This window comes from Phoenix dactylifera, chromosome 11, assembly GCF_051530095.1.
Source record: "Phoenix dactylifera cultivar Ajwa chromosome 11, Ajwa_hap1_PhDact_Kaust_v1.1, whole genome shotgun sequence".
Classification (NCBI taxonomy): domain Eukaryota; kingdom Viridiplantae; phylum Streptophyta; class Magnoliopsida; order Arecales; family Arecaceae; genus Phoenix; species Phoenix dactylifera.
Genome location: NC_143200.1, coordinates 7,200,001 through 7,221,011, shown reverse-complemented (window position 1 = coordinate 7,221,011; position 21,011 = coordinate 7,200,001). Strand labels below are relative to the sequence as shown.

At 38.5% G+C, this 21,011-nt stretch overlaps 1 protein-coding gene and 1 pseudogene across 2 annotated transcripts; one reads left to right on the top strand and one right to left on the bottom strand.

Annotated features, from left to right (window-relative positions):
* Window positions 1-7,489: 7,489 nt before the first annotated feature.
* On the top strand, window positions 7,490-10,955 carry LOC120111354 (protein STAY-GREEN LIKE, chloroplastic-like; annotated as a pseudogene). Its single transcript, XR_015971103.2, has 5 exons — window positions 7,490-7,923; window positions 9,114-9,293; window positions 9,944-10,111; window positions 10,348-10,494; window positions 10,604-10,955. The product of XR_015971103.2 is annotated as a protein STAY-GREEN LIKE, chloroplastic-like (transcript).
* A 5,484-nt stretch (window positions 10,956-16,439) lies between these two features.
* Window positions 16,440-19,796, bottom strand: LOC103718724 (gibberellin 20 oxidase 2). The gene is made up of 3 exons (XM_088706717.2): window positions 19,153-19,796; window positions 18,744-19,065; window positions 16,440-16,878 (listed from the first exon to the last, which is right to left on the bottom strand). Exons 1-3 carry the CDS (start codon window positions 19,692-19,694, stop codon window positions 16,612-16,614), a joined length of 1,131 nt encoding a protein of 376 aa, XP_088562843.2. The 5' UTR covers window positions 19,695-19,796; the 3' UTR covers window positions 16,440-16,611.
* Between the last annotated feature and the right edge of the window lie 1,215 nt (window positions 19,797-21,011).

Below are 21,011 nucleotides of genomic sequence, written 5' to 3'. Positions count from 1 at the left end.
TACCTGGATGGCTCAAATTAAAACCTGTACATTTTTTTTTTAATCCAACCTTTTCAAGTCTCACCAAATCTTTAGGATTTTAAAGGCTCTACAAGTTTGCCATCCCACTTTTGGGTATATTATGGTGGGGTTGCAAACTATGGAAGAAAAAGAATAAGCATAGTCATCTAAAATTTCTAGGATTGGTAGCTAAGGATAAATGTGTAATTGAGTCGAGCTTTATTAAGCTTCTGGCTACCCAAGTTCTCTGAGAACCCCCCACCTCCCAAGGAGGAGCTTTTAAGTCCGCTTGCTACCTTACACCATCCCTTCTTACCTAGTCCGAAGCCCAGGATGAAGACAGACTGAACCCAAGGAATCAAATCAAGGACACAGAGCTAGTGGAGGCCAAAACAAGACAATGACACCTCAAGGAATCAAATCCATGCCACTTGCTAAGAAGGCAAGAGGTAATACAATCCGATCAAAAGGTCGGGAGTGGTCTGGCCAAGTTTGGCTTGAAATTAATTTTTAGCTAAAATCGAGATCAAACGTGGCTCCTTTGTTATTTGATTAACCCTAGTTTTAGTCTGATTACAAATCAGTTGAACTTGAGCCTATTTCTCGTGGCCTGATAGCATTTGTGAGTTCAATTCAATTCAATCACAGATCTAACTTTAATTGACTATTTAAGTTTAATTCAGTCTTTAATTAAGCTCAACAACTCCAAATTTTGTTCAAGCTTGATTGACTGGTTGGTTATATGCCAAATGAACCAAAAGTCAGCGGTTGAATTAGATATACTCCTTTATTATAAGGTAACAAATATTTATTACAATATATTTAATAATTTTAAGCCTTATTAAGCCAATCCTTGTCAAGTTGAGTGTGATCAAGCTTAGTTGTTTCAAGTTTGGGTTGAATTAATTTCAAGCTGTAATTGAGATCAAGCGTGGCTCCTTTGTTATTTGATTAACCCTAGTTTTAGTCTGATTACAAATCAGTTGAACTTGAGCCTATTTCTAGTGGCCTGATAGCATTTATGAGTTCAATTCGATTCCATCACATATCTAGCTTTAATTGACTATTTAAGTTTAATTCAGTCTTTAATCAAGCTCAACAACTCCAAATCTTGTTCAAGCTTGATTGACTGGTTGGTTATATGACAAATGAACCAAAAGTCAGCTGTTGAATTAGATCTACTCCTTCATTATAAGGTAACAAATATTTATTATAATATAATTAATAATTTTAAGCCTTATTAAGCCAATCCTTGTCAAGTTGAGTGTGATCAAGCTGACTTGTTTCAAGTTTAGGTTGAAATTAATTTCAAGCTGTAATTGAGATCAAGTGTGGCTCCTTTGTTATTTGATTAACCCTAGTTTTAGTCTGATTACAAATTCAGTTGAACTTGAGCCTATTTATAGTGGCCTGATAGCATTTGTGAGTTCAATTCAATTCCATCACATATCTAGCTTTAATTGACTATTTAAGTTTAGTTCAGTCTTTAATCAAGCTCAACCACTCCAAATTTTGTTCAAGCTTGATTGACTGGTTAGTTATATGCCAAATGAACCAAAAGTCAACTGTTGAATTAGATCTACTCCTTCATTATAAGGTAACAAATATTTATTACAATATAATTAATAATTTTAAGCCTTACTAAGCCTATCCTTGTCAAGTTGAGTGTGATCAAGCTGAGTTGTTTCAAGTTTGGGTTGAAATTAATTTCAAGCTGTAATTAAGATCAAGCGTGGCTCCTTTGTTATTTGATTAACCCTAGTTTTAGTCTGATTACAAATTCAGTTGAACTTAAGCCTATTTCTAATGGCCTGATAGCATTTGTGAGTTCACTTCAATTCCATCACATATCTAGCTTTAATTGACTATTTAAGTTTAATTCAGTCTTTAATCAAGCTCAACAACTCCAAATTTTGTTCAAGCTTGATTGAGTGGTTGGTTATATGACAAATGAACCAAAAGTCAGCTGTTGAATTAGATTTACTCCTTCATTATAAGGTAACAAATATTTATTACAATATAATTAATAATTTTAAGCCTTATTAAGCCTATCCTTGTCAAGTTGAGTGTGATCAAGCTGAGTTGTTTCAAGTTTGGGTTGAAATTAATTTCAAGCTGTAATTAAGATCAAGCGTGGCTCCTTCGTTATTTGATTAACCCTAGGTTTAGTTTGATTACAAATTCAGTTGAACTTAAGCCTATTTCTAATGGCCTGATAGCATTTGTGAGTTCACTTCAATTCCATCACATATCTAGCTTTAATTGACTATTTAAGTTTAATTCAGTCTTTAATCAAGCTCAACAACTCCAAATTTTGTTCAAGCTTGATTGACTGGTTGGTTATATGACAAATGAACCAAAAGTCAGCTATTGAATTAGATTTACTCCTTCATTATAAGGTAACAAATATTTATTACAATATAATTAATAATTTTAAGCCTTATTAAGCCAATCCTTGTCAAGTTGAGTGTGATCAAGCTGAGTTGTTTCAAGTTTGGGTTGAAATTAATTTCAAGCTGTAATTGAGATCAAGCGTGGCTCTTTTGTTATTTGATTAATCCTAGTTTTAGTCTGATTACAAATTCAGTTGAACTTGAGCCTATTTATAGTGGCCTGATAGCATTTGTGAGTTTAATTCAATTCCATCACATATCTAGCTTTAATTGACTATTTAAGTTTAATTCAGTCTTTAATCAAGCTCAACCACTCCAAATTTTGTTCAAGCTTGATTGACTGGTTAGTTATATGCCAAATGAACCAAAAGTCAGCTGTTGAATTAGATCTACTCCTTCATTATAAGGTAACAAATATTTATCATGATATAATTAATAATTTTAAGCCTTATTAAGCCAATCCTTGTCAAGTTGAGTGCGATCAAGCTGAGTTGTTTCAAGTTTGGGTTGAAATTAATTTCAAGCTGTAATTGAGATCAAGCATGGCTCCTTTGTTATTTGATTAACCCTAGTTTTAGTTTGATTACAAATTCAGTTGAACTTAAGCCTATTTCTAGTGGCCTGATAGCATTTGTGAGTTCACTTCAATTCCATCACATATCTAGCTTTAATTGACTATTTAAGTTCAATTCAGTCTTTAATCAAGCTCAACAACTCCAAATTTTGTTCAAGCTTGATTGACTGATTGGTTATATGACAAATGAACCAAAAGTCAGCTGTTGAATTAGATCTACTCCTTCATTATAAGGTAACAAATATTTATTACAATATAATTAATAATTTTAAGCCTTATTAAGCCAATCCTTGTCAAGTTGAGTGTGATCAAGCTGAGTTGTTTCATGTTTGGGTTGAAATTAATTTCAAGCTGTAATTGAGATCCAGCGTGGCTCCTTTGTTATTTGATTAACCTTAGTTTTAGTCTGATTACAAATTCAGTTGAACTTGAGCCTATTTATTGTGGCCTGACAGCATTTGTGAGTTCACTTCAATTCCATCACATATCTAGCTTTAATTGACTATTTAAGTTTAATTCAGTCTTTAATCAAGCTCAACCACTCCAAATTTTGTTCAAGCTTGATTGACTGGTTAGTTATATGCCAAATGAACCAAAAGTCAGCTGTTGAATTAGATCTACTCCTTCATTATAAGGTAACAAATATTTATCACGATATAATTAATAATTTTAAGCCTTATTAAGCCAATCCTTGTCAAGTTGAGTGTGATCAAGCTGAGTTGTTTCAAGTTTGGGTTGAAATTAATTTCAAGCCTAGCTCAATTTCAAACTTGACTCAATTACATCAGAATCAAGATTGATTAGTTCTTATTTCCAGCTAGGCTTGAGCCAAGATCAAGTTGCTAAGGTCATTGATAACCTTGGCTAAGGATAATGAACATAGGATTTGTATTGGTTGATAGTAAAGCCTATGATGGTTCCAGAGTGCATAATGAATAGAAAACAGTGGCATAGTGCATGGAGTTTATATCCATGCATAGAATTTTGAGGTTTAGATACATATTAGGGAAGGACTAGAGAGTTCTAGGGCTTCTTAAATTTCTTATTAATTTTAAAAGATTGTAGGGTTTCTACAGGATCAAGGAAGAGGTTTGGGTAATTAAGAAATTTAGATTTATATAATATGAGTCCAAATGAAACTTTGACAATTTAAGTTTAGATAGGAGATGGCTTCTCTTATTGTTGCTATTTTGAAGGCTACCTTGAGAAATCCTCAAAATACTGAAAGATAATAAAATGAGGAAAGAAGATAAATAAGATAAAAGAAGTTAAAAGTATGAATTTAAAGAGAGGAGAGTGGCAAAAAGATTTCATATGTTGAAAAGCTCTCAATTGAAGAAATTTTTTCCAAAAATTTCTTCAATTGACCTCTTAAATTTGGAGGCAAGAAAGATTTCATGTGTTGAAAAGCTCTCATTTTTGAGTATCCAAGAAGTGAATATGTTCTTCTATGCATGTGCATTTTTGCAAGCACTTTAAGATATTTGTTGTGCTTGGTTCACTTGTGCTTAGGGTCTTGTAGACCCTCTTTTGGCTTTTGGGTATAACATGTAGAAAATTTCTTATTTATGGATATTCGATAAGTGTTCTAGTTTTTTATTCCACCCTAATTGACAAAAGATTTGTAGTGTATGTTCTAGTTTTTGATTCTTACCTAACTACAAAAGAGCAGTGGAGTATAAATTATTGTTTAAAATTAGGTTATCTTTCGTTTAATTTCTCCAATTGTTTAATTCCTATAGTTTGACTGCAAACAACTGCTTCATAATAGAGAAAGATGTTTTTTAATGAGAGGAGAAGAGAGGAGGGCCAACTGTAACAATCCAGGACCTCACCCAAAATGGCTAGCCGGAAGGTATTATTTGAGTTTTTTGATCCTGTATAAGTACCCAAGATCTACCCAGCAAATAACCGATGTGGGACTAAACACACGCCCACACGGGTCCTCACATACTTCCCCGTTCAAGCCCTGACGTTCTCGTCAGGCTAAAAGTTTAAATCCATTCAAATCTAATCACAAACACCACGATCGGCTCATGGTTAGCCCCAATGGATCTGTGCTGCAGTGTCTCCTAATCCACATATATTATGGGCCGAGTCTGCTCTGATACCATTTTTAACAACCCAGGACCTCACCCAAAATGGCTAGCCGGAAGGTATTATTTGGGCTCCTTGATCCTGTATAAGTACCCAAAATCTACCCAGCGAATAACCGATGTGGGACTAAACACATGCCCGCACGGGTCCTCACACCAACAATCATAAAATGACGAGCTTTAATTTAGGCAATGACAGTGCATTATCAGAAGGTAGTGGGGCAGGATTGAGAGGTATAGGTTTTAGGGTTTGCCTTTTTTCAATTAGAAACACTTTTTTCTTTTAAATCTAAAGAATGAATCTTTTTTTTAATGATCCATACCCAACCTGTAGAACAAACAAGATGTATCCTCCTCATGTTATTTATTTATTTTGTTCCTTTTTATTGGTTGGGGGATTGGCGGGTGTTGGGTTGTGTCATGTCAACTTGTTTAGGTATAAGCACATATAGGATAGTCAATTCAAAACCCAGGAAAGCCATTTTGTGAGAGTCCAAGAAACATCTGCACCTCTTTTGCCGTAATGTGTATTAATGGAGAATGATGATTATTTGATGCACTCGAGCTTGGAGTTGCCAATTTACTAGCTAGGCAGGTCCTTTGTATGGGACTCATTAATGAAGTAGGTAAATGGGCAGATGCTGCTCAGCCTTTTTTTGGGGGTGTGACTTTGTTTTAGTTTTGCCTTTTTTTTAAAAATAGTAACGCATACAGCACTAGATTATGTAGCCACCATCTAAATTGAGTTGGTCTGGCCACCTGTACTGGTTTTATTTTTTTCTCTGGCTTAAACAAATCAAGAGTCTGAAGTTACTTAGGTTGGCATTCCGGCTTCCAAGCTACTGTCACCTCAAGTGAAAGGCCTGAAGTACTTCATCTGAAAGTGGCTATCCCATGCAATGTGGATCCTGTTTGCATGTTTGAGGCAACAACGCAAGCACATCAACTTTATTTTCTTTGTTAATATCAGAGGTGCGGAGTGAACCATAAATCAATCTTGATAAATTTTTTTTTGGTACAAATCTTGATAATTCGGTGTCCTCATCTGCTGCTTGCTATCCAACTCTGATTTTAAAACTTTGATGCGGAAAATTTTCAAAGTCTGGCATCATCAGGATAATTCGTGATGGCCAGTTTATAAGAAAGAAAGAAAATAAGAATAAGAGTTATGGAGAGGCCTATCTAAATATGCCGATAGTAAAAACCAATCTATAAGATGTTCCAAGCTGCGAAAAATAGTAATCACTGGAAGATAATGCCTTGACGCACTATATCCATATCTATATGGGATATAGGTTGTCTATAATTGCAAGTAATAGAATTCAGCACACAACTCGGAATCTGATATATCTACGAATTCTACATTACGTGCAACGTCATCTGCTGCTGCACTTTGTTTCTCTCTGAAGTACTTCATCTTAAAGTGGTTATCTCATGCAATGTGGATCTTGTTTGCATGTTTGAGGAAACAACTCAGGCACATCAACTTTATTTTTCTTTTTTAATATCAGAGGTGCAGAGTGAACTATAAATCAATCTTGATAATGCGGTGTTTTCATCTGCTGCCCGCTATCCTACTCTGATTTTAAAACTTTGATGCGTAAAATTTTCGAAGTCTGGCCTCATCAGTAGTATTATTTGGGATGATCAGTTTGTGAGCCCCAAAATTAGAGTAAGAGTTGCAGCGGTTGGCCCGTCATTGAAGAAGTGTATGGCACAGCATTGAAGGGAAAATCTTTATAAAGGTTTAATTATGATCAAATACTTTTAGGACAGTAAGATGGTTGAAGGATACATGTGAGTCAAGTTGCTAGGAAGAGGTGATAAGAGTGTTTGATGGTTATCATATGCATCATCATCATTTCAAAATATGGATTATACAGCAATTGTCGAAGTTGAAAAGATTCGGCAATGCTGCCCCATTCTTTCAACTTTCGATCCAAAAAAAACAAAAGTGGCATTTAAGTGTGTAAATTATCTAGTTACAAAAAAATGTTAAAGCACCAAAAATTTTTTTAGCTTCGTATAAGTACCTAATATCTACTCAGTGCATTGCCAATGCGGGACTAAAATATACATTCGTATGGATTCTCACATATTTTTTCTATTTAAGTCCGGACATTCTTATCAGGTTAGGAGTCCAAATCAATTCAAATCTAATCACAAGCACTATGATTATCATTTGTTACAATTTAGAATTTTATTCAAAAAGACTATCCGAAAAATCTTATTTAAGTTCATTGGTTACTTCATATGTGCTCGTTCATAGCTGTTGCAGGACTAAATACACACAGGCTTGGTCCTTGTTAACATTTATCTAACTTTTTTTCTCACATTATCCAACTAATTTTGGGATAGACCAATACTATCATACCACGTGGCAACAGGTAGTCATCATCCTCTCTTTAACAAGCAAGAACTTGCGGCTCTTGACGGGACAAAAATAATTGCCAGAACCATAAGATCAACGTCATTGCGGCGAACACCAGAGCCTTGAACAAACGTCAGAAATTCCAAGCCACAAAAGCGAGATGCGAGAAGAACGGGGTCATCCTCACAAGCATCCAAATCCATGCCATATCTTCAGTCCACGCCGAAGCACCACGTCTACAGCAAAACCAAAGTTGGCCATGGGGACTGGAGAAGGCCACAAAAGATGATCGAAGAGAGCCATGTTAAGCGCTCCTCCTCCTTGTATGTCTCCATGGCCCGCTCCTCTCCTGTGAATACCTTCACCAACAACATCTCCTTCGCTTCCAATACCCCCTACTCGGTTGGTAGGAGACCCACTTCCGCTATAGTTCCGGGCAAGCCTCTCATGGTCTGGAGCTGTGACACGAGAGACTCCTATGGTTCTCTGGTACTCAAACTCCTCTTTCTCCTCTCCATTCTACCTTGCAATTATGATTTTTGGGGTGTTTGTTTCACAGGAGGCCAATGCTTATGTGTTTAGGTAGCTAACTTGGGCTACAGTATGAGAGATGGGTTAGAAAAGAAAACAGAGATGGCTTATAGTCCATGGATAAACTTTTTAACTTACTTTAAGAAGTGTTTGCTGACAACATTACTGTCAGGACTTCAATTTTGGGCTTGAAATTTTCAAGTCATAACACTGGATTCAGGCATCAATCTTGTAAGAGCTGTGAACCTCTGTTATATGATAGAAATACATTGTGCCAATGTGGTTAAGAATCTTGGTGAATCGTTTCATTGATTAGTGAAATCACTGATGGTCTATATTCAAAAAAAAAAAAAAAAAATCAATGGAAAATGCTTCTGAAATATCACAGATTAAATGTCGCACCAACTTGATGTCTAGGATGTCAAGAATGATGGATGTTTATCTGCTTTTGATGTAATAGCAATCATAGAAGACTTTCAAATCAATGTAATAGCAAGCATTCCGCACTTAGACGGTGGTTATGAACATGAAATTTTGCTTTACTGCTTAGCATTCCATTCATCAGAGACGCTTGTAGCCTTAGTTAACCAACCATGGCATTGGTGCCAGAGGACTCGTCTGTTGATCTGTGACAATGGCAGGAAAAAAAAAAAACTCTGGTTCCATCCCATAGTTATGAGAAGACTAACTGCTTTAATTTGGTGTCTTGCACTCTCATGTGCAGCACCAATAACAGATCTACCTAATTTTGTTAGTTGGCTTTGTTGTGGCAGATCTACCTAAAATTTTATGTTTCAAGTTGGTAGAATAAGTTTCCATAAAGTGCTTCTCTTGAGAGGTCACTTACTCCCCCTTGAGACACAATGTGATTTGCCAGTTTCAAGGCCAATTTAGATGGTATATGGCTCACAGTCTAAATGAATTCCTTACTTTTCATCGCTGCTGTGATCTTTCTTCTGATAAAACTCGTGGATTACAGAGCTGAAAAGACAAAATCTCCTTAAAAATTGATATAATCTTCAAGTAGAATAGCCTCTTGTACCTTTTTTCTTTCCTGAAGATTGGGGTTTTTATCTGGGATACATGATGGTATATTTTTGAGGAAAGGGAAGTATTATTATGGTATTATGTGCGTCTTTCTTGATCAGGCTGCTAGGATTTTGGGTCCTCCAACAAGATTTGAAGCTTCAAAGCTGAAAGTGGTCTTCATGGGAGAGGAAATGCGCACGCAGCCTCTGTGTATCACCACCAGAGCTTACACTCTCACACACTGTGACTTCACTGCCAATTTGACCCTAGCTGTCTCCAACTGCATCAGCAATGACAAGGTATGAACTGTTGATGAGGCCTGCTATAAAGGCATTTGCAAACATTTTGTTTTTTGGTCACTAACTTTGCTACAAACTCAACAACCATTTACTTGATGTATGATACAATTTTGTGACTTGACGCATCCTGAGAAAGTCCAGATGTAGGTATTTCAGTTTTGAATGATTTTTGGCACAAATAGCTAATAAAATGGTCTCAAAATATAGAATGCCTTTGTCGACTTTTGTGTCCAACGATTCGATTAAAACATAGATAACATGATAAGCATACTTTACATTGGATTCCTTGTAGGTGTTGGTTCAAATATAATGAGGTCAATTCAGAACTTTCCTACTAAGAAAAAGAAGATAATGTCTTCCCCTCATCTTTCTTGTTTGATTACTCAATTTTTCTGTGTTTTTTTTTTTTTAAACAATAAAACTCTATTTGACCAAATTGTTTGGTCATCAGCCATACTGCTATATATGGCATCACTATACTACAGAGACTACTTCAATACATTCACGAATGTATAGAAACATTCATACAAACATTTATTTCACCTATGCATTTTGTTTGATCTGGACATGAACCTATTGCGCCATGAATTGATACACTTAGCTGATTAGCCTACAATCAAGCAATGTAAACTTGAATCATGTGATGACAGTTGAGGGGCTGGCAAACCACATTGCAAAGAGACGACGTGGTGGCTGAGTGGAAGAAAGTGAAAGAAGAAATGTCTTTGCATGTCCATTGCTATGTAAGTGGAGCCAATCTATTGCAAGAACTTGCCGCTGGGTTCAGGTACCATATCTTCTCTAAGGAGCTACCACTGGTGAGTCCATGTTTTAATAAATATAGATGCTACCCATCCTTTCCTCTACATAAGTTTGAGCAGTTCACTCTGTCATCAGCACCATCGCATAATCTTTATAGTCATCGTTCCTGGATGAAGCAACAATGTTTATGATCATTAAGAAGTTTGCTTCAGAACTTAAGCTTTTAACCAAGACTGCAATGATATAGATCAAGATGTCAATATGATTGGGCTAATTGGTGAATTGTTTCTAGGTTCTGAAAGCTGTTGTACATGGAGATTCAGTACTCTTCAGCAAGCACCCAGAGTTGATGGAGGCTAAAGTCTGGGTGTACTTCCATTCCAAATCAACAAGGTACAATCGTGTGGAATGCTGGGGTCCTCTTAAGAATGCTACACAGGTGAGGGGAAAATATGTCCACATTACACACCATATAATATCAAGAGCTGCAATCTGTAATACATTATGTACTTCCTTGATTACTAAGTTTAATATCGTTCGATCGCCAGAGAACATATAACATTCGATCGGTCTGACTCCCAAACTGCGGTTGCAGCAAAAACCAAGAAGTGGGCTAACCCTGAACAAGTCTTACATGCTCTTGTTGCTTTCCTTCTCTGAGTTTAGAATCCACAGCAACTGTCCTACAATGCAATCATCAGAGATGATATGAGTACTGCCATAGTCTATTCTTTCTTTTCATTCATTCCCTTTTAAGGCGGACAAGCAGCTGAATTATTTCATGAATTCATGCCTATGGATGCAGTGCATTTCTGTATTCATGACTTAGGAAACACATGACATTGTTTTTCTGAACATATTTTGCATTGAAACAAATGTCTGATTGATTCCATTTCTTGACGAATTTTGTTACCCGTTGCGATCATCGATCACACTTTCAAATTTGTGCAGATTCCAGTGTGATAACAAATAGATGACTAGTGTCTGTCCAACTTGTTTCATTATGTATAATTCTTACAGGCGGGGGACTTAAGACAGCTGCCTTCATAATGCGTGCTGTCTAATTATTTCCTGGGCTGAAACTTTATTATGAACGCATGCTGTCTAAATTATTCTAGGCGGAACTTTTGTTATTACAGTAATTTTCTGCATTAGTTTCTACTTCAGACATTATATGAACTTGTATGTAAGGCTGGCTCAGTGCTCCTGGGCTGAAGTTTTATTCTGTGCGCCCTAACCAAGGCATTGAAACAAGATCTCCAAATTGGTTCAGATGAGGTTTGTTCTTTGAGTTCAGTTAGGCAAAACAATGACCTGACGCTGAGGCTGCCTTTGGTCGAACAAAAAACTTAAAACTCCAGATCCCGGTTCACCGTCGTCCTGTCGGCTCGGTTCGGTGCGCCTCGGACTAAATGGTTCGGGGCTAACCATTTATTAAGTCTAGGATATTTTATCTTCATGCCTTTCTATGTGACCGAGAAGCTTCATGGCTCCAGTCATGCACACTCCTTATTATAGGACTTTTATCAGCTCGAAAAAAAACAGGCCCAAGGCTCGTGGCGGAGACCGCCCGGGTGCAGACGGCTGAGATTAGTTATGCTTCCTTCTTAGAAGGGCTTTTGATAGCTCGGGATATCTGGATTTCTCATTCTGCCTCGGCAACCCCCGTACGGTGTTCTTCACCTGGGAGCCCCCACCCCCTAGCTTCCTCAAGGTCAATTTCGATGGGTCGGTGCTGGATGGAGGCACAAAAGGTGGAGCAGGTTTCGTTATTAGAGACCCAAACTCTAAGGTTGTGGTAACGGGAAGCTGTCAGATATTTGACTGCATGGTTCCCAGTGCCGAGCTGAGGGCTACCTGGGCAGGTCTCCGACATGCTCAGCGTGTGCTATCAGCTAGTTCCGTCATCTTGGAAGATGACTCGGCTACGGTCATCGGCTAGATCCAGGGGGTCCGAGGGTCGTTGCCGGTGACCATCCACTGCTTCGTGACATTTGGATGATGATGAGGGATGGAAAAGTTGTCTAGGTTAAGCATGTGTTTAGAGAAGCCAATGGGGCTGCGAACTGGGTAGCTATCTACGTGGCCAACCACGCCGACAACACCGTGTGGGCAGGAAATGGAGAGCTGCCTCAGGAGCCCTGTAATATTTTGTTTTCCAACTTTATTGGGTGTATGAATCGCCCGTTGTAGCAAAAAAATAGAAAAAAAAAAAAAGAAAAAGGCAGGCCCGGTTCGATTTTTATTTCTTCTTTTTGAGCCGGGCTTGGACTAGGAATATGGCAAAAACTAAATAGGAGAGTGTTCGGCGTGGTCCAAAATTCACTAAGGTTACGCTTAGACTTGATACCTCTAGGTCTGGTTTGGACTGTGCTCGGATTGAACCTGAGGTTTGAAGTTCGGGTTTGTCCCTAAGAGCCAATCCATGGACATCCCTAAGGGGCCGCTTTTCTTCGATTGGGTCTAACAAGTTCTCATCGGTTTAGGTAATACTCCTAGCCAGAAGAAGTTCTAGTCCACTTTTGATCAAGTACAATAGATCTGAGAAATGGACGGCTAAAGACGGGCCAAAAACTCATCTGATTCCTTTGATACCGAAGGTGAAGAGAGGCAGCTATACAGCTTTGAGTTTTCCTTCACCATCATATATAGAATAATGGAAGTAGTTGTTAGCTGCTGGCAGTACTATGGTTATCAACCAGAATATGTAAAACATCTCTAAGGTAGGCAGTAGATCGTTCTTTTTTGTATGGAGTTTTCGACCGTAGAGATTTCACTATCAAAGGTTTTAATAAAAAGTCATTTACTGTTTGATAACTGCATTTCAAAAGTATTGTAAAACTTTAACATCTATCAGGTAGCCAAATTGTAAAAATAGTTTTAACATCATGAATGATAATAAAGGAGGTTACATAGTGCATTCAATTATCTAACATTTTGTACTATCAAGAATTATTATTATAAAGTATTCTTAATTTATAATTTTTTTATTTTAATATTTGATTTAAATACAATTATTATAATATAATTATTATAATCATAATAATGATAATAGTATGTAAAATAATTAAATTTTGTAATATTTTTATATTATATTATTATATTGTTTTATCAAAAATTGTTGTTATAAAATATTGTTAACTTAGAAATTAGTTTCCAGGACTTGAATCTGAGTTTTTTGTTTTTTTAAAAAAAAATGCTTCCTGATGCATCTTAAGCATAGCTTTCTCTAATAAATCTGCCTTTTGAGAACCTAAAAATCTAATTCAAAATTTTTTAGCGAACATCTTAAAAATATTTAAAGAGCTTCTGATCCTTCGGGAGACCCTCTTTGGCCCTCCAAAAGCAAAGAAATTTTTTGATCATGAGGCCTGATGCGGTTACTTTCCAATAAATAAAAATTGGATGAGGCCTGATGCAATTACTTTCTGATAATGCAAGGAAAGAATATAAATTTGGTGAAAGTATCTTCTCAAAAATAATAATAATAATAATAAAAGGTGGAAGTGCCTGATGCCAAGAGCGGAAAGCAGAATGCCTTTCCAATAACAACCAACTGTGGAGCAAAATGCAGCAGCACTTTTAAATTGCAATGGCTTGGTTAGCATGGAGGACTAGGGATATTGTGGTTTCTAGGCAGCATTAAATTCGCTGTATATGAGTATCGACAGGTCGACTAAATATCTTAGATCCAATGCTTTTTATGGATCTAGATAATGCTAGCAAATAATTAAAATGCTCCGAAAGGACTAGTCGATAATTTGATTCTCGGTTCAATCAGGCAGAAACCAAATTCAGGCTTTATCATAGGTTTAAGCATCGGAATAAAGCTTCGAACATATCTTAACTTGATTAGGCTCACAAACATGCATGCACACATATACATGAGCACAAGCATGTGCGCACATACACACACAATTTAATTTCAGAACACGATGTTGTCTGAAACATACTCGTGTTCAGATCAGGCCGAAGTTATATTCGATCAACCTCATTCTGATAGAAAATAAGTGGAAAATGGGTTGTGAATTCACATTCACAATTAATTTCCAGCTTAACTTGGACAGACCCAGGCTCAAAGTGGGAATTAAGAAGGGGAATAAATTAAAACATATATAACACAACAGCAAGAACGACAGTAGGGCCAGTGATGGCACCTAGCGTTTCCATATTCTCGAGTGGTTCGCAGCCTATCCTGGTTTGATGACATGATTCATTGAAGCTAGGGATAAAAGGTGACAAGGTGAGGAAAAGCACATCACAAGGCCAAAGTAGCTGATCTCACCAGCCTCCTAAATCCGAAGCGCATGTTGGCCACTTCCTCGTAGGCTTGCAGTTACTAACGCCATCTTCCATTTTGGAGATCTACCCCCTCTTTACCTGAGACTACAAACAAAGCAATAATTGAAGTGCCTCCAAGGCTTTGGAGCTTTTCGACAGCAGTGGGAGATGGCAATAGGATATGCTTTATGGGTCATTTCTATTTGAAAGATAACGTACTGTGTTGTTCCTTTCTGGGGCTACAAGAAAGATCGATTGGTGGATCGTCTCTTACGAGATACTGGAACGATTGCAAGAGCTTCATGCATGTGGTGGTCCTATTTGTGGCTTAGTACAATAGTACTGACAGCAAACAATGAGCTAGCGTTGGTTCCACTTTGGAAGAATAAACAAAGAGAATTATTGGATCTTATTTGCACCAGCCAGGCAAGAACCTCATAAGATTTCATGTTCTTCTTCTTCTCATCTCTCTCTCTCTCTCTCTCTCTCTCTCTCTCTCTCTCTTAATATTTATAACAAGATTTCATGGTCTTAAATCCTACTAGATCAGATTTATTGTACTATTTGATATTTTAACGATATAAAGAGAACAGGTTAACAACGGGAAGGAATGTTGATGCATGATTTTGTATTCATTACATAGATCTTAGTGTATCTTGATGACTACCTAGAAATATCACATCCATTCTCCACCTTTTGCATTCGAGAATGGGCCAGTATTTAGTAGTTATCTCTATCTAGCAAAAAAAAAAATATTATACATAGAAAGAGTTAGACTACATGTTTTACATGAATTCCTTGAAAAAGAAGTGATTCAACATAAATAATGAACCATCCGTATTCAAGATGTGAACCAGTGAATATGGTCTATACTATAAAAAATATTTGGAAACTAAAATTCATGTATTTTGATGGTCTTTAACTTAATCATCATGTAAGTATCAAAAAATTCGATCTTAATAGGATGATACTTCAGATTTAATATAATGATACTATGTTTTACTATAATATAATAATCAAATCTAGTGAATTTAAATGTAGCAATGTTTTAAGATATGTTGATAATGATTCATAAATAAACTTTCACTTTATATGCTCTATCATATATTTTATCATACTAGTGCAATATTTGATACTATGTATTTTTGTGTCGACTTGATACATATGTTAGGAAGCATCGAAAAAAATGAACTTTGGTTTCTATATTATTTTGTAATATAGATCATATTTAATTGTTTGGATCTTGAACATAGATGGCCTATCATTTATTTTAAAATCACTAACTCCTTTTCTTAAAGGGTTAATATAAAGTATGTAATCAAATTCTTATACATACATACATACATACACAACTGATTATCATGAAACTTTAATATCCAACTCAGGGAATATTTGTTGATTCATACCTAGATCTCTAATCCTCGGAAACCATCAAGTATTAAGATCCATAAAGTCATTTCTGAAAAATTTGCGTTCGTCCTTGAGCTCTCAGCAAAAGAAGGCTCAGTGAACAAAGTAACCACTCCATATATTAATATGCAACATGTTAAAATGAGAGAATGTCGACAAGGTAATCTATTATTGGAGGATACAATACTTTGCCGGAAAGAGTAGTCGTCAATTTGCTAGCTTGCCTTGGTTGCCTATGATCCCAATGTATTCGGCTGGTTGGAGCCAAACTTCAAATGCAGTCCATTAACATATGAAAATACGAAAGGGACAACCGTGATTTATATAGTCAACTTATCTCACTTCTTCAGTACATGGCTTGGGTTGCAGGCAGCTAGCTGCCATCAAGGCCATGCGGTGCACACCATGGGTAGCCCTGCAGTCGACTGTAACCTAAGCCTCGTAGCTGAACTTTTGATCATATATAATTTATATATCCCACTTTGCATTCTAGGCAGGCAAGGAACTATAGAGCCATGCATCCTCTAAGATTTCTAGCTTGCAGGATCAACTCAAACATGGGTCGCACAAAAGTTTCCCAAATGCTATACATAAATATATATATATATATATATATACACAAATTAGAAACAGAAATTGACAGCAACAACAACAAAAAAAAAGTGGCCTTGGGGGGCAGGGCATCACATGACTATCCTCTCGCTAGATCCACACCTCAAGCCCTCGGATTTCCACAAGGAAACAACAACATGTTTTTGTTTTTGTCCAAATATAATGCAGTGAGGGAGTGAGGCAGTGAGTGCGAGTGAAGCCATGTAGCTCCATGGGCGTAGAACCAATGATCAAAAGGATCCAAAAGAGCAAGTTAGGTTGATGGATTCTTGGAGGCTGGAAGCCAACGGGTGAATGCGTGGAGGGTCCGCATGTCGGCCCGGTAGTGATGCTGGGTGAAAGCCATGAGGTCAGCCCATGTGAAGTCCGGGTACAACCTCGGCCGGCCAAGATCCCCTGGTGGAGGCCGCACCACCCGGTCCTCCCTCGGGCACAGGAAGAAGGCCAGCGATCGCCGCTCCTGCTGCCGGTTCACCGCCACCCGGTGCAGGCAGCTCTTGTACCGCCCGTTTGACAGGGCCTGCAGATGCAACACATCAATTTCACGCGTAGCAACTCCGTTTTATCATATTTCTTCAAGTACTTGGATTTTTTGGAATCAATTCTATTGGACCTCTCTTGCGAATGTTTTTACTTTTCTTTGTTTCAGCTTGCCATATTAACGTTTGTCATGCGGTGGCAGGTGCAGGATGGATGCTTGCTTGTTTCCTGTTTCGAATTGTTTCTATAAAATAAACTGATGGCAATGTGGTGGAAGGCAGCGTATTATTAGCTTGACTTGTGGTGGAATGGTGCACCATCGCTTGCAGCCTGACGCACGTCATGTCCGCTGCTACCCGCAGGAGATGAAGTGGTGCATGACAGTTTGCTCTCTTGAAACATTCGAAAAGTTTCATGCATGCGAAGGTGCACTGTTCTGAAGTACGTTTAAATCCATGATCGGTAATATATGGGAAAATGGAAGCTGGGGAGTGAATGATGATGAACGTATACCACCATAAACCTCCATAAACTGTGTGTGTGAGTGTGTGTGTTTATTTATGTATATCATAGGTGTGTATAAATGTCTTTTAGTTTTGAACTCTTGCAATTAGGGCCAAAGAGGCCTGATAATGTTTTTAATTTCTTTTCTTCTTTTGGATGAAAGGCCTGATAATGTGTTAAAACTTCGTAGTGGTTAATTTGTTTGGTGCAAAATTAGGTGATGAAACTTAGCTACCACCACAAAGTCTAGGAGAATTGTTCGAACTTGGCTATTACTTTTCTAAGCATTTGTAGGTGCAAATATTAACCTGTACAATAGAAAAGTCTATTTTTCATGAGTTTGCAATCTGCAGCATCATTTGTAGAACTACGTAATAGCAGTTCACAGTTTAGACGAGAGAAAACCGAAGTCTGCTCTTTAGATCGACTGTTATTTTATGATTATTTTTTATTGATTAAAAATTTTTGTCCAACATTTGATTTTGATGCCCATTTTCTGCTCACCGTTACCCATTTATAATTGTCTATCGAATATTATAACTATATACACAGATAAGAACGACTGTACGCAAAATAGATTTGACTTTGTATCAGGGATTCAATGTCAAGTGGTAATTAAATACGTCAGAAATAAATATAAAATGATAGTCAAATTAAGGATTGGATCTTCATTTGTTTCCTGTCGGAAAAAGAATGCAATATATTTTCTTGCCTTTGTAAAATTGTTGCCGAAAAGATGATAAATATGAAATATAAGTTGGTATAAACCAGGAATTGGGGTGTGGTTTGGTTTGAAGATGCACCACAAGCCTCTTGAGCAATATGTGACTTGGATCCGACGAAATTAAGATGGTCAGTGCACTATGCGAAATGTTAAGCACTATTTGCCCACACAATTGTGGAGGCATATTGACAAGACAGACAAGCCAATGTGCTGATTTCACTCTTATGGTGATACCATAAATATATGAAAGCCTAAGGCTTATGCAGAAGTAAAACCTTTTAAATGCAATTATATCGGTATTCTAGGACAGATGGTAAACCCAACGCTGCAGAAATTATATCTAACACCGAATGCATCATATAGCTGTGCGCCACACCAATCTGTCTCGTATGGTGTATGACTATGTTGGTGCATGAGATGTAAGGGCATAGTTTGCCCATGCAACTACACAACTGCATGCATGGGACCTACCAAGATCACCTCCATATGTGTGCATCCACATCATCTCACTAATCCAAACAAAATTCCATGTTAAGCAACCAGTAATTAACCCTAACTTAAATGACTTGTCCTTTTTGCTTCATGACCTCCCTGTTCTATTTATTTACCAACCCCCTTCGCTTAGAAAGTGATACGATTAGTATCAGCTTGTTTATAAATATAGGCAGCACGCATACCATGAACGTGTCGCCAATATTGATCACGAGAGCGTCACGTATCGGGCGGACAGACTGCCATCCACCGTCAACGAACACCTCGAGCCCCCCCACCTGGTCTTGTTTGAGAACGGTTAGCGAGGTTGGGTCGCAATGCGGTCCGGTCCCGAGTGCGAGCTCCGGCTCTTGGCATGGAGGGTAGTAGTTGCATCTCATTATAGAGCTGCTGTCCTCGAAGAATTCTCGGTAGAACGATCGATCTACTCCCAAGCTGATTGCTAGGATCTCCATGATGGCCAATGACAGGTCCTTCATGGCCTTACAATACTTTTGATAGACCAACCTGTATGAACCCAGGTGTTCGTCATGTTAGCAAAAGACCTACCTTATTAAATGCATGTTGGTGGCGTAACACTGGATAAAAGCTTACCCCATTCTCTCAAAATCTTTGCCTAGGATGGATGTGAAGTAGTCCACGACCGTGTGTTCAGGACCAGACTCAAGGTAGCCAAAGGAGAGGGTCTCCTTCCAAGGTAGTTTGGAGGAGAAGCGGTCGGAGTGAGCCCCGGCATACCCCCACAGGCTCCCTGGCTTCCTCTTCGCCTGTAGCTTGCAGCTAAGGGGAAGTCTAAAGAATTCATCCATGCAATCAAATGCGTCTTGGGTGAGTGACGCATCGACACCGTGGTTGGTGACCTGGAAGAAACCGTGGCTACTGCAGGTGGTCCTGATGAGCTCAGCCGCTCGCAGTGTGGAAGCCTCGTCGCCTTGGAAGAAACCCTCGAGGTCCACCACTGGCACATTGAGTTCTTTTAGAGTGCTCGGCCTTTCACTTGGAGGCCATATGAACTCGCTCGGGATCTTGGTTTGTTTTCGAAGCAAAAAGGAGTCAAAGACCACGCCACCAGCATTGGTGTCTTTCTTGATGTCTATTGGAGGGCAGAGGAGGATGGAGGTGGGACTTGAGGCCATTTGGAGAACCACTCAAGAGGAAGTGTAGGGGAGGAAGAAGGGAGGAGATGGACAGTAAGTATTTTGGGGGCTGAAGGCAATATTTATAAGTGGGGCAAGGCAACAAAAGGACGAAGAAAGAGTTGAAACAAGGAGGGGAAGGGACCCTTGGTGCATGGACCATAGATGGAGAAGTAAGTTGTGGGGCAGAGTGTAAGGGGATAAGGCCAAGGCCGCCCATTGGTAAGGTCGAAGCAGCACTGTTGGAATCTTTTGTTAGGTAACTGACAGTTGCGACAAACTAAATAAAAGCCGGGCGGTCTAACCTCTCTTTTAACATTAACCTCCTTTGGTCTTTTTCCAAGGCATTCGCCATCCACATGGAATGTGGCATGTTCTTTTGTTTCCGTAGGAGATCCTCAGCAGCCCTAGTTGCGGGAATGTAATTGGTGAGAGTAAGTGCAATTCCCGGCTATCATCCAATTCAGCCTGCAGTGTTTATGGTTCACGGTTCACTATAGAAAAGCCGGGTGAATCGGACTCTGGCCACAAGTCAGCATGACGACGCACACAGCTTTCCAAGGAAATGACTAGATCCTACCCCGTGATCAGTGCCAAGTAAGAACCACTGCATCACGGAGGTGGGAACTTTGACAACCTTCCTGAGAAGCAAAGGGCAAAATAGCAACATTACTGAGTAGCCTTGTACCTAATCGAACTATCCTTTAGATGAAAAGTACATCAGTTCAAATCGAGCCATCAAGTAAACAAAAAGACAAGCAGGCTTTCATTTTCATCAGAAAAAAGAAGAAAAGTACAAAATAATGGCTCACAACCGAGACAACACAAACAAAAAAAGGGAAGATACCAACAATGGTTAATACAATCATTCATCTCTCCTCTCCTCTTCTTCTTGTTCTTCCTTCTTTTTCTCTTCTTCTTCCTCGGCCTTGCTCCCTGATCCCCGAAGAAAGGCCTCCTCATCCGAGCACTCGCTTGAGAAGGTGACTAAGCTAAGGTTGAGCTTAGGGGCCATCTCATGGATTCCTCCCCGACAGACGGTAAACTCCTTCTTAAAGGAGTCCCTGGCAGCCTCCATCATCTCATTGCAAAACTTTGTAGAAGCCTTATAATCCACAACAGCATGTTGCGCCCTCTTTTCAGCACGGGAGGCCTCCTTCTTTGTCCGGATGACCTCTTTGGTTACGAGGTCAGCCCTCTCCTCAGATTGGGTGGCTCTATTCTCTGCCCAAGTAAATTTCTCCTTAGCCTAAGAAGCCGAAACTTGGCTACAACGACCGCGTCCCTCAGGAGGGAAATCTCCACATCAGCCTCCTT

What these genes read in the sequence shown, in the direction of transcription:
- LOC103718724 (XM_088706717.2), bottom strand. Translation starts at nt 19,694, where the DNA reads ATGGCCTCAAGTCCCACCTCCATCCTCCTCTGCCCTCCAATAGACATC. An exon ending in AAAGATTTTGAGAGAATGGG is followed by an intron (nt 19,066 to 19,152) that starts GTAAGCTTTTAT and finishes GGGTTCATACAG; the next exon opens with GTTGGTCTATCAAAAGTATT. An exon ending in ATATTGGCGACACGTTCATG is followed by an intron (nt 16,879 to 18,743) that starts GTATGCGTGCTG and finishes TTGCATCTGCAG; the next exon opens with GCCCTGTCAAACGGGCGGTA.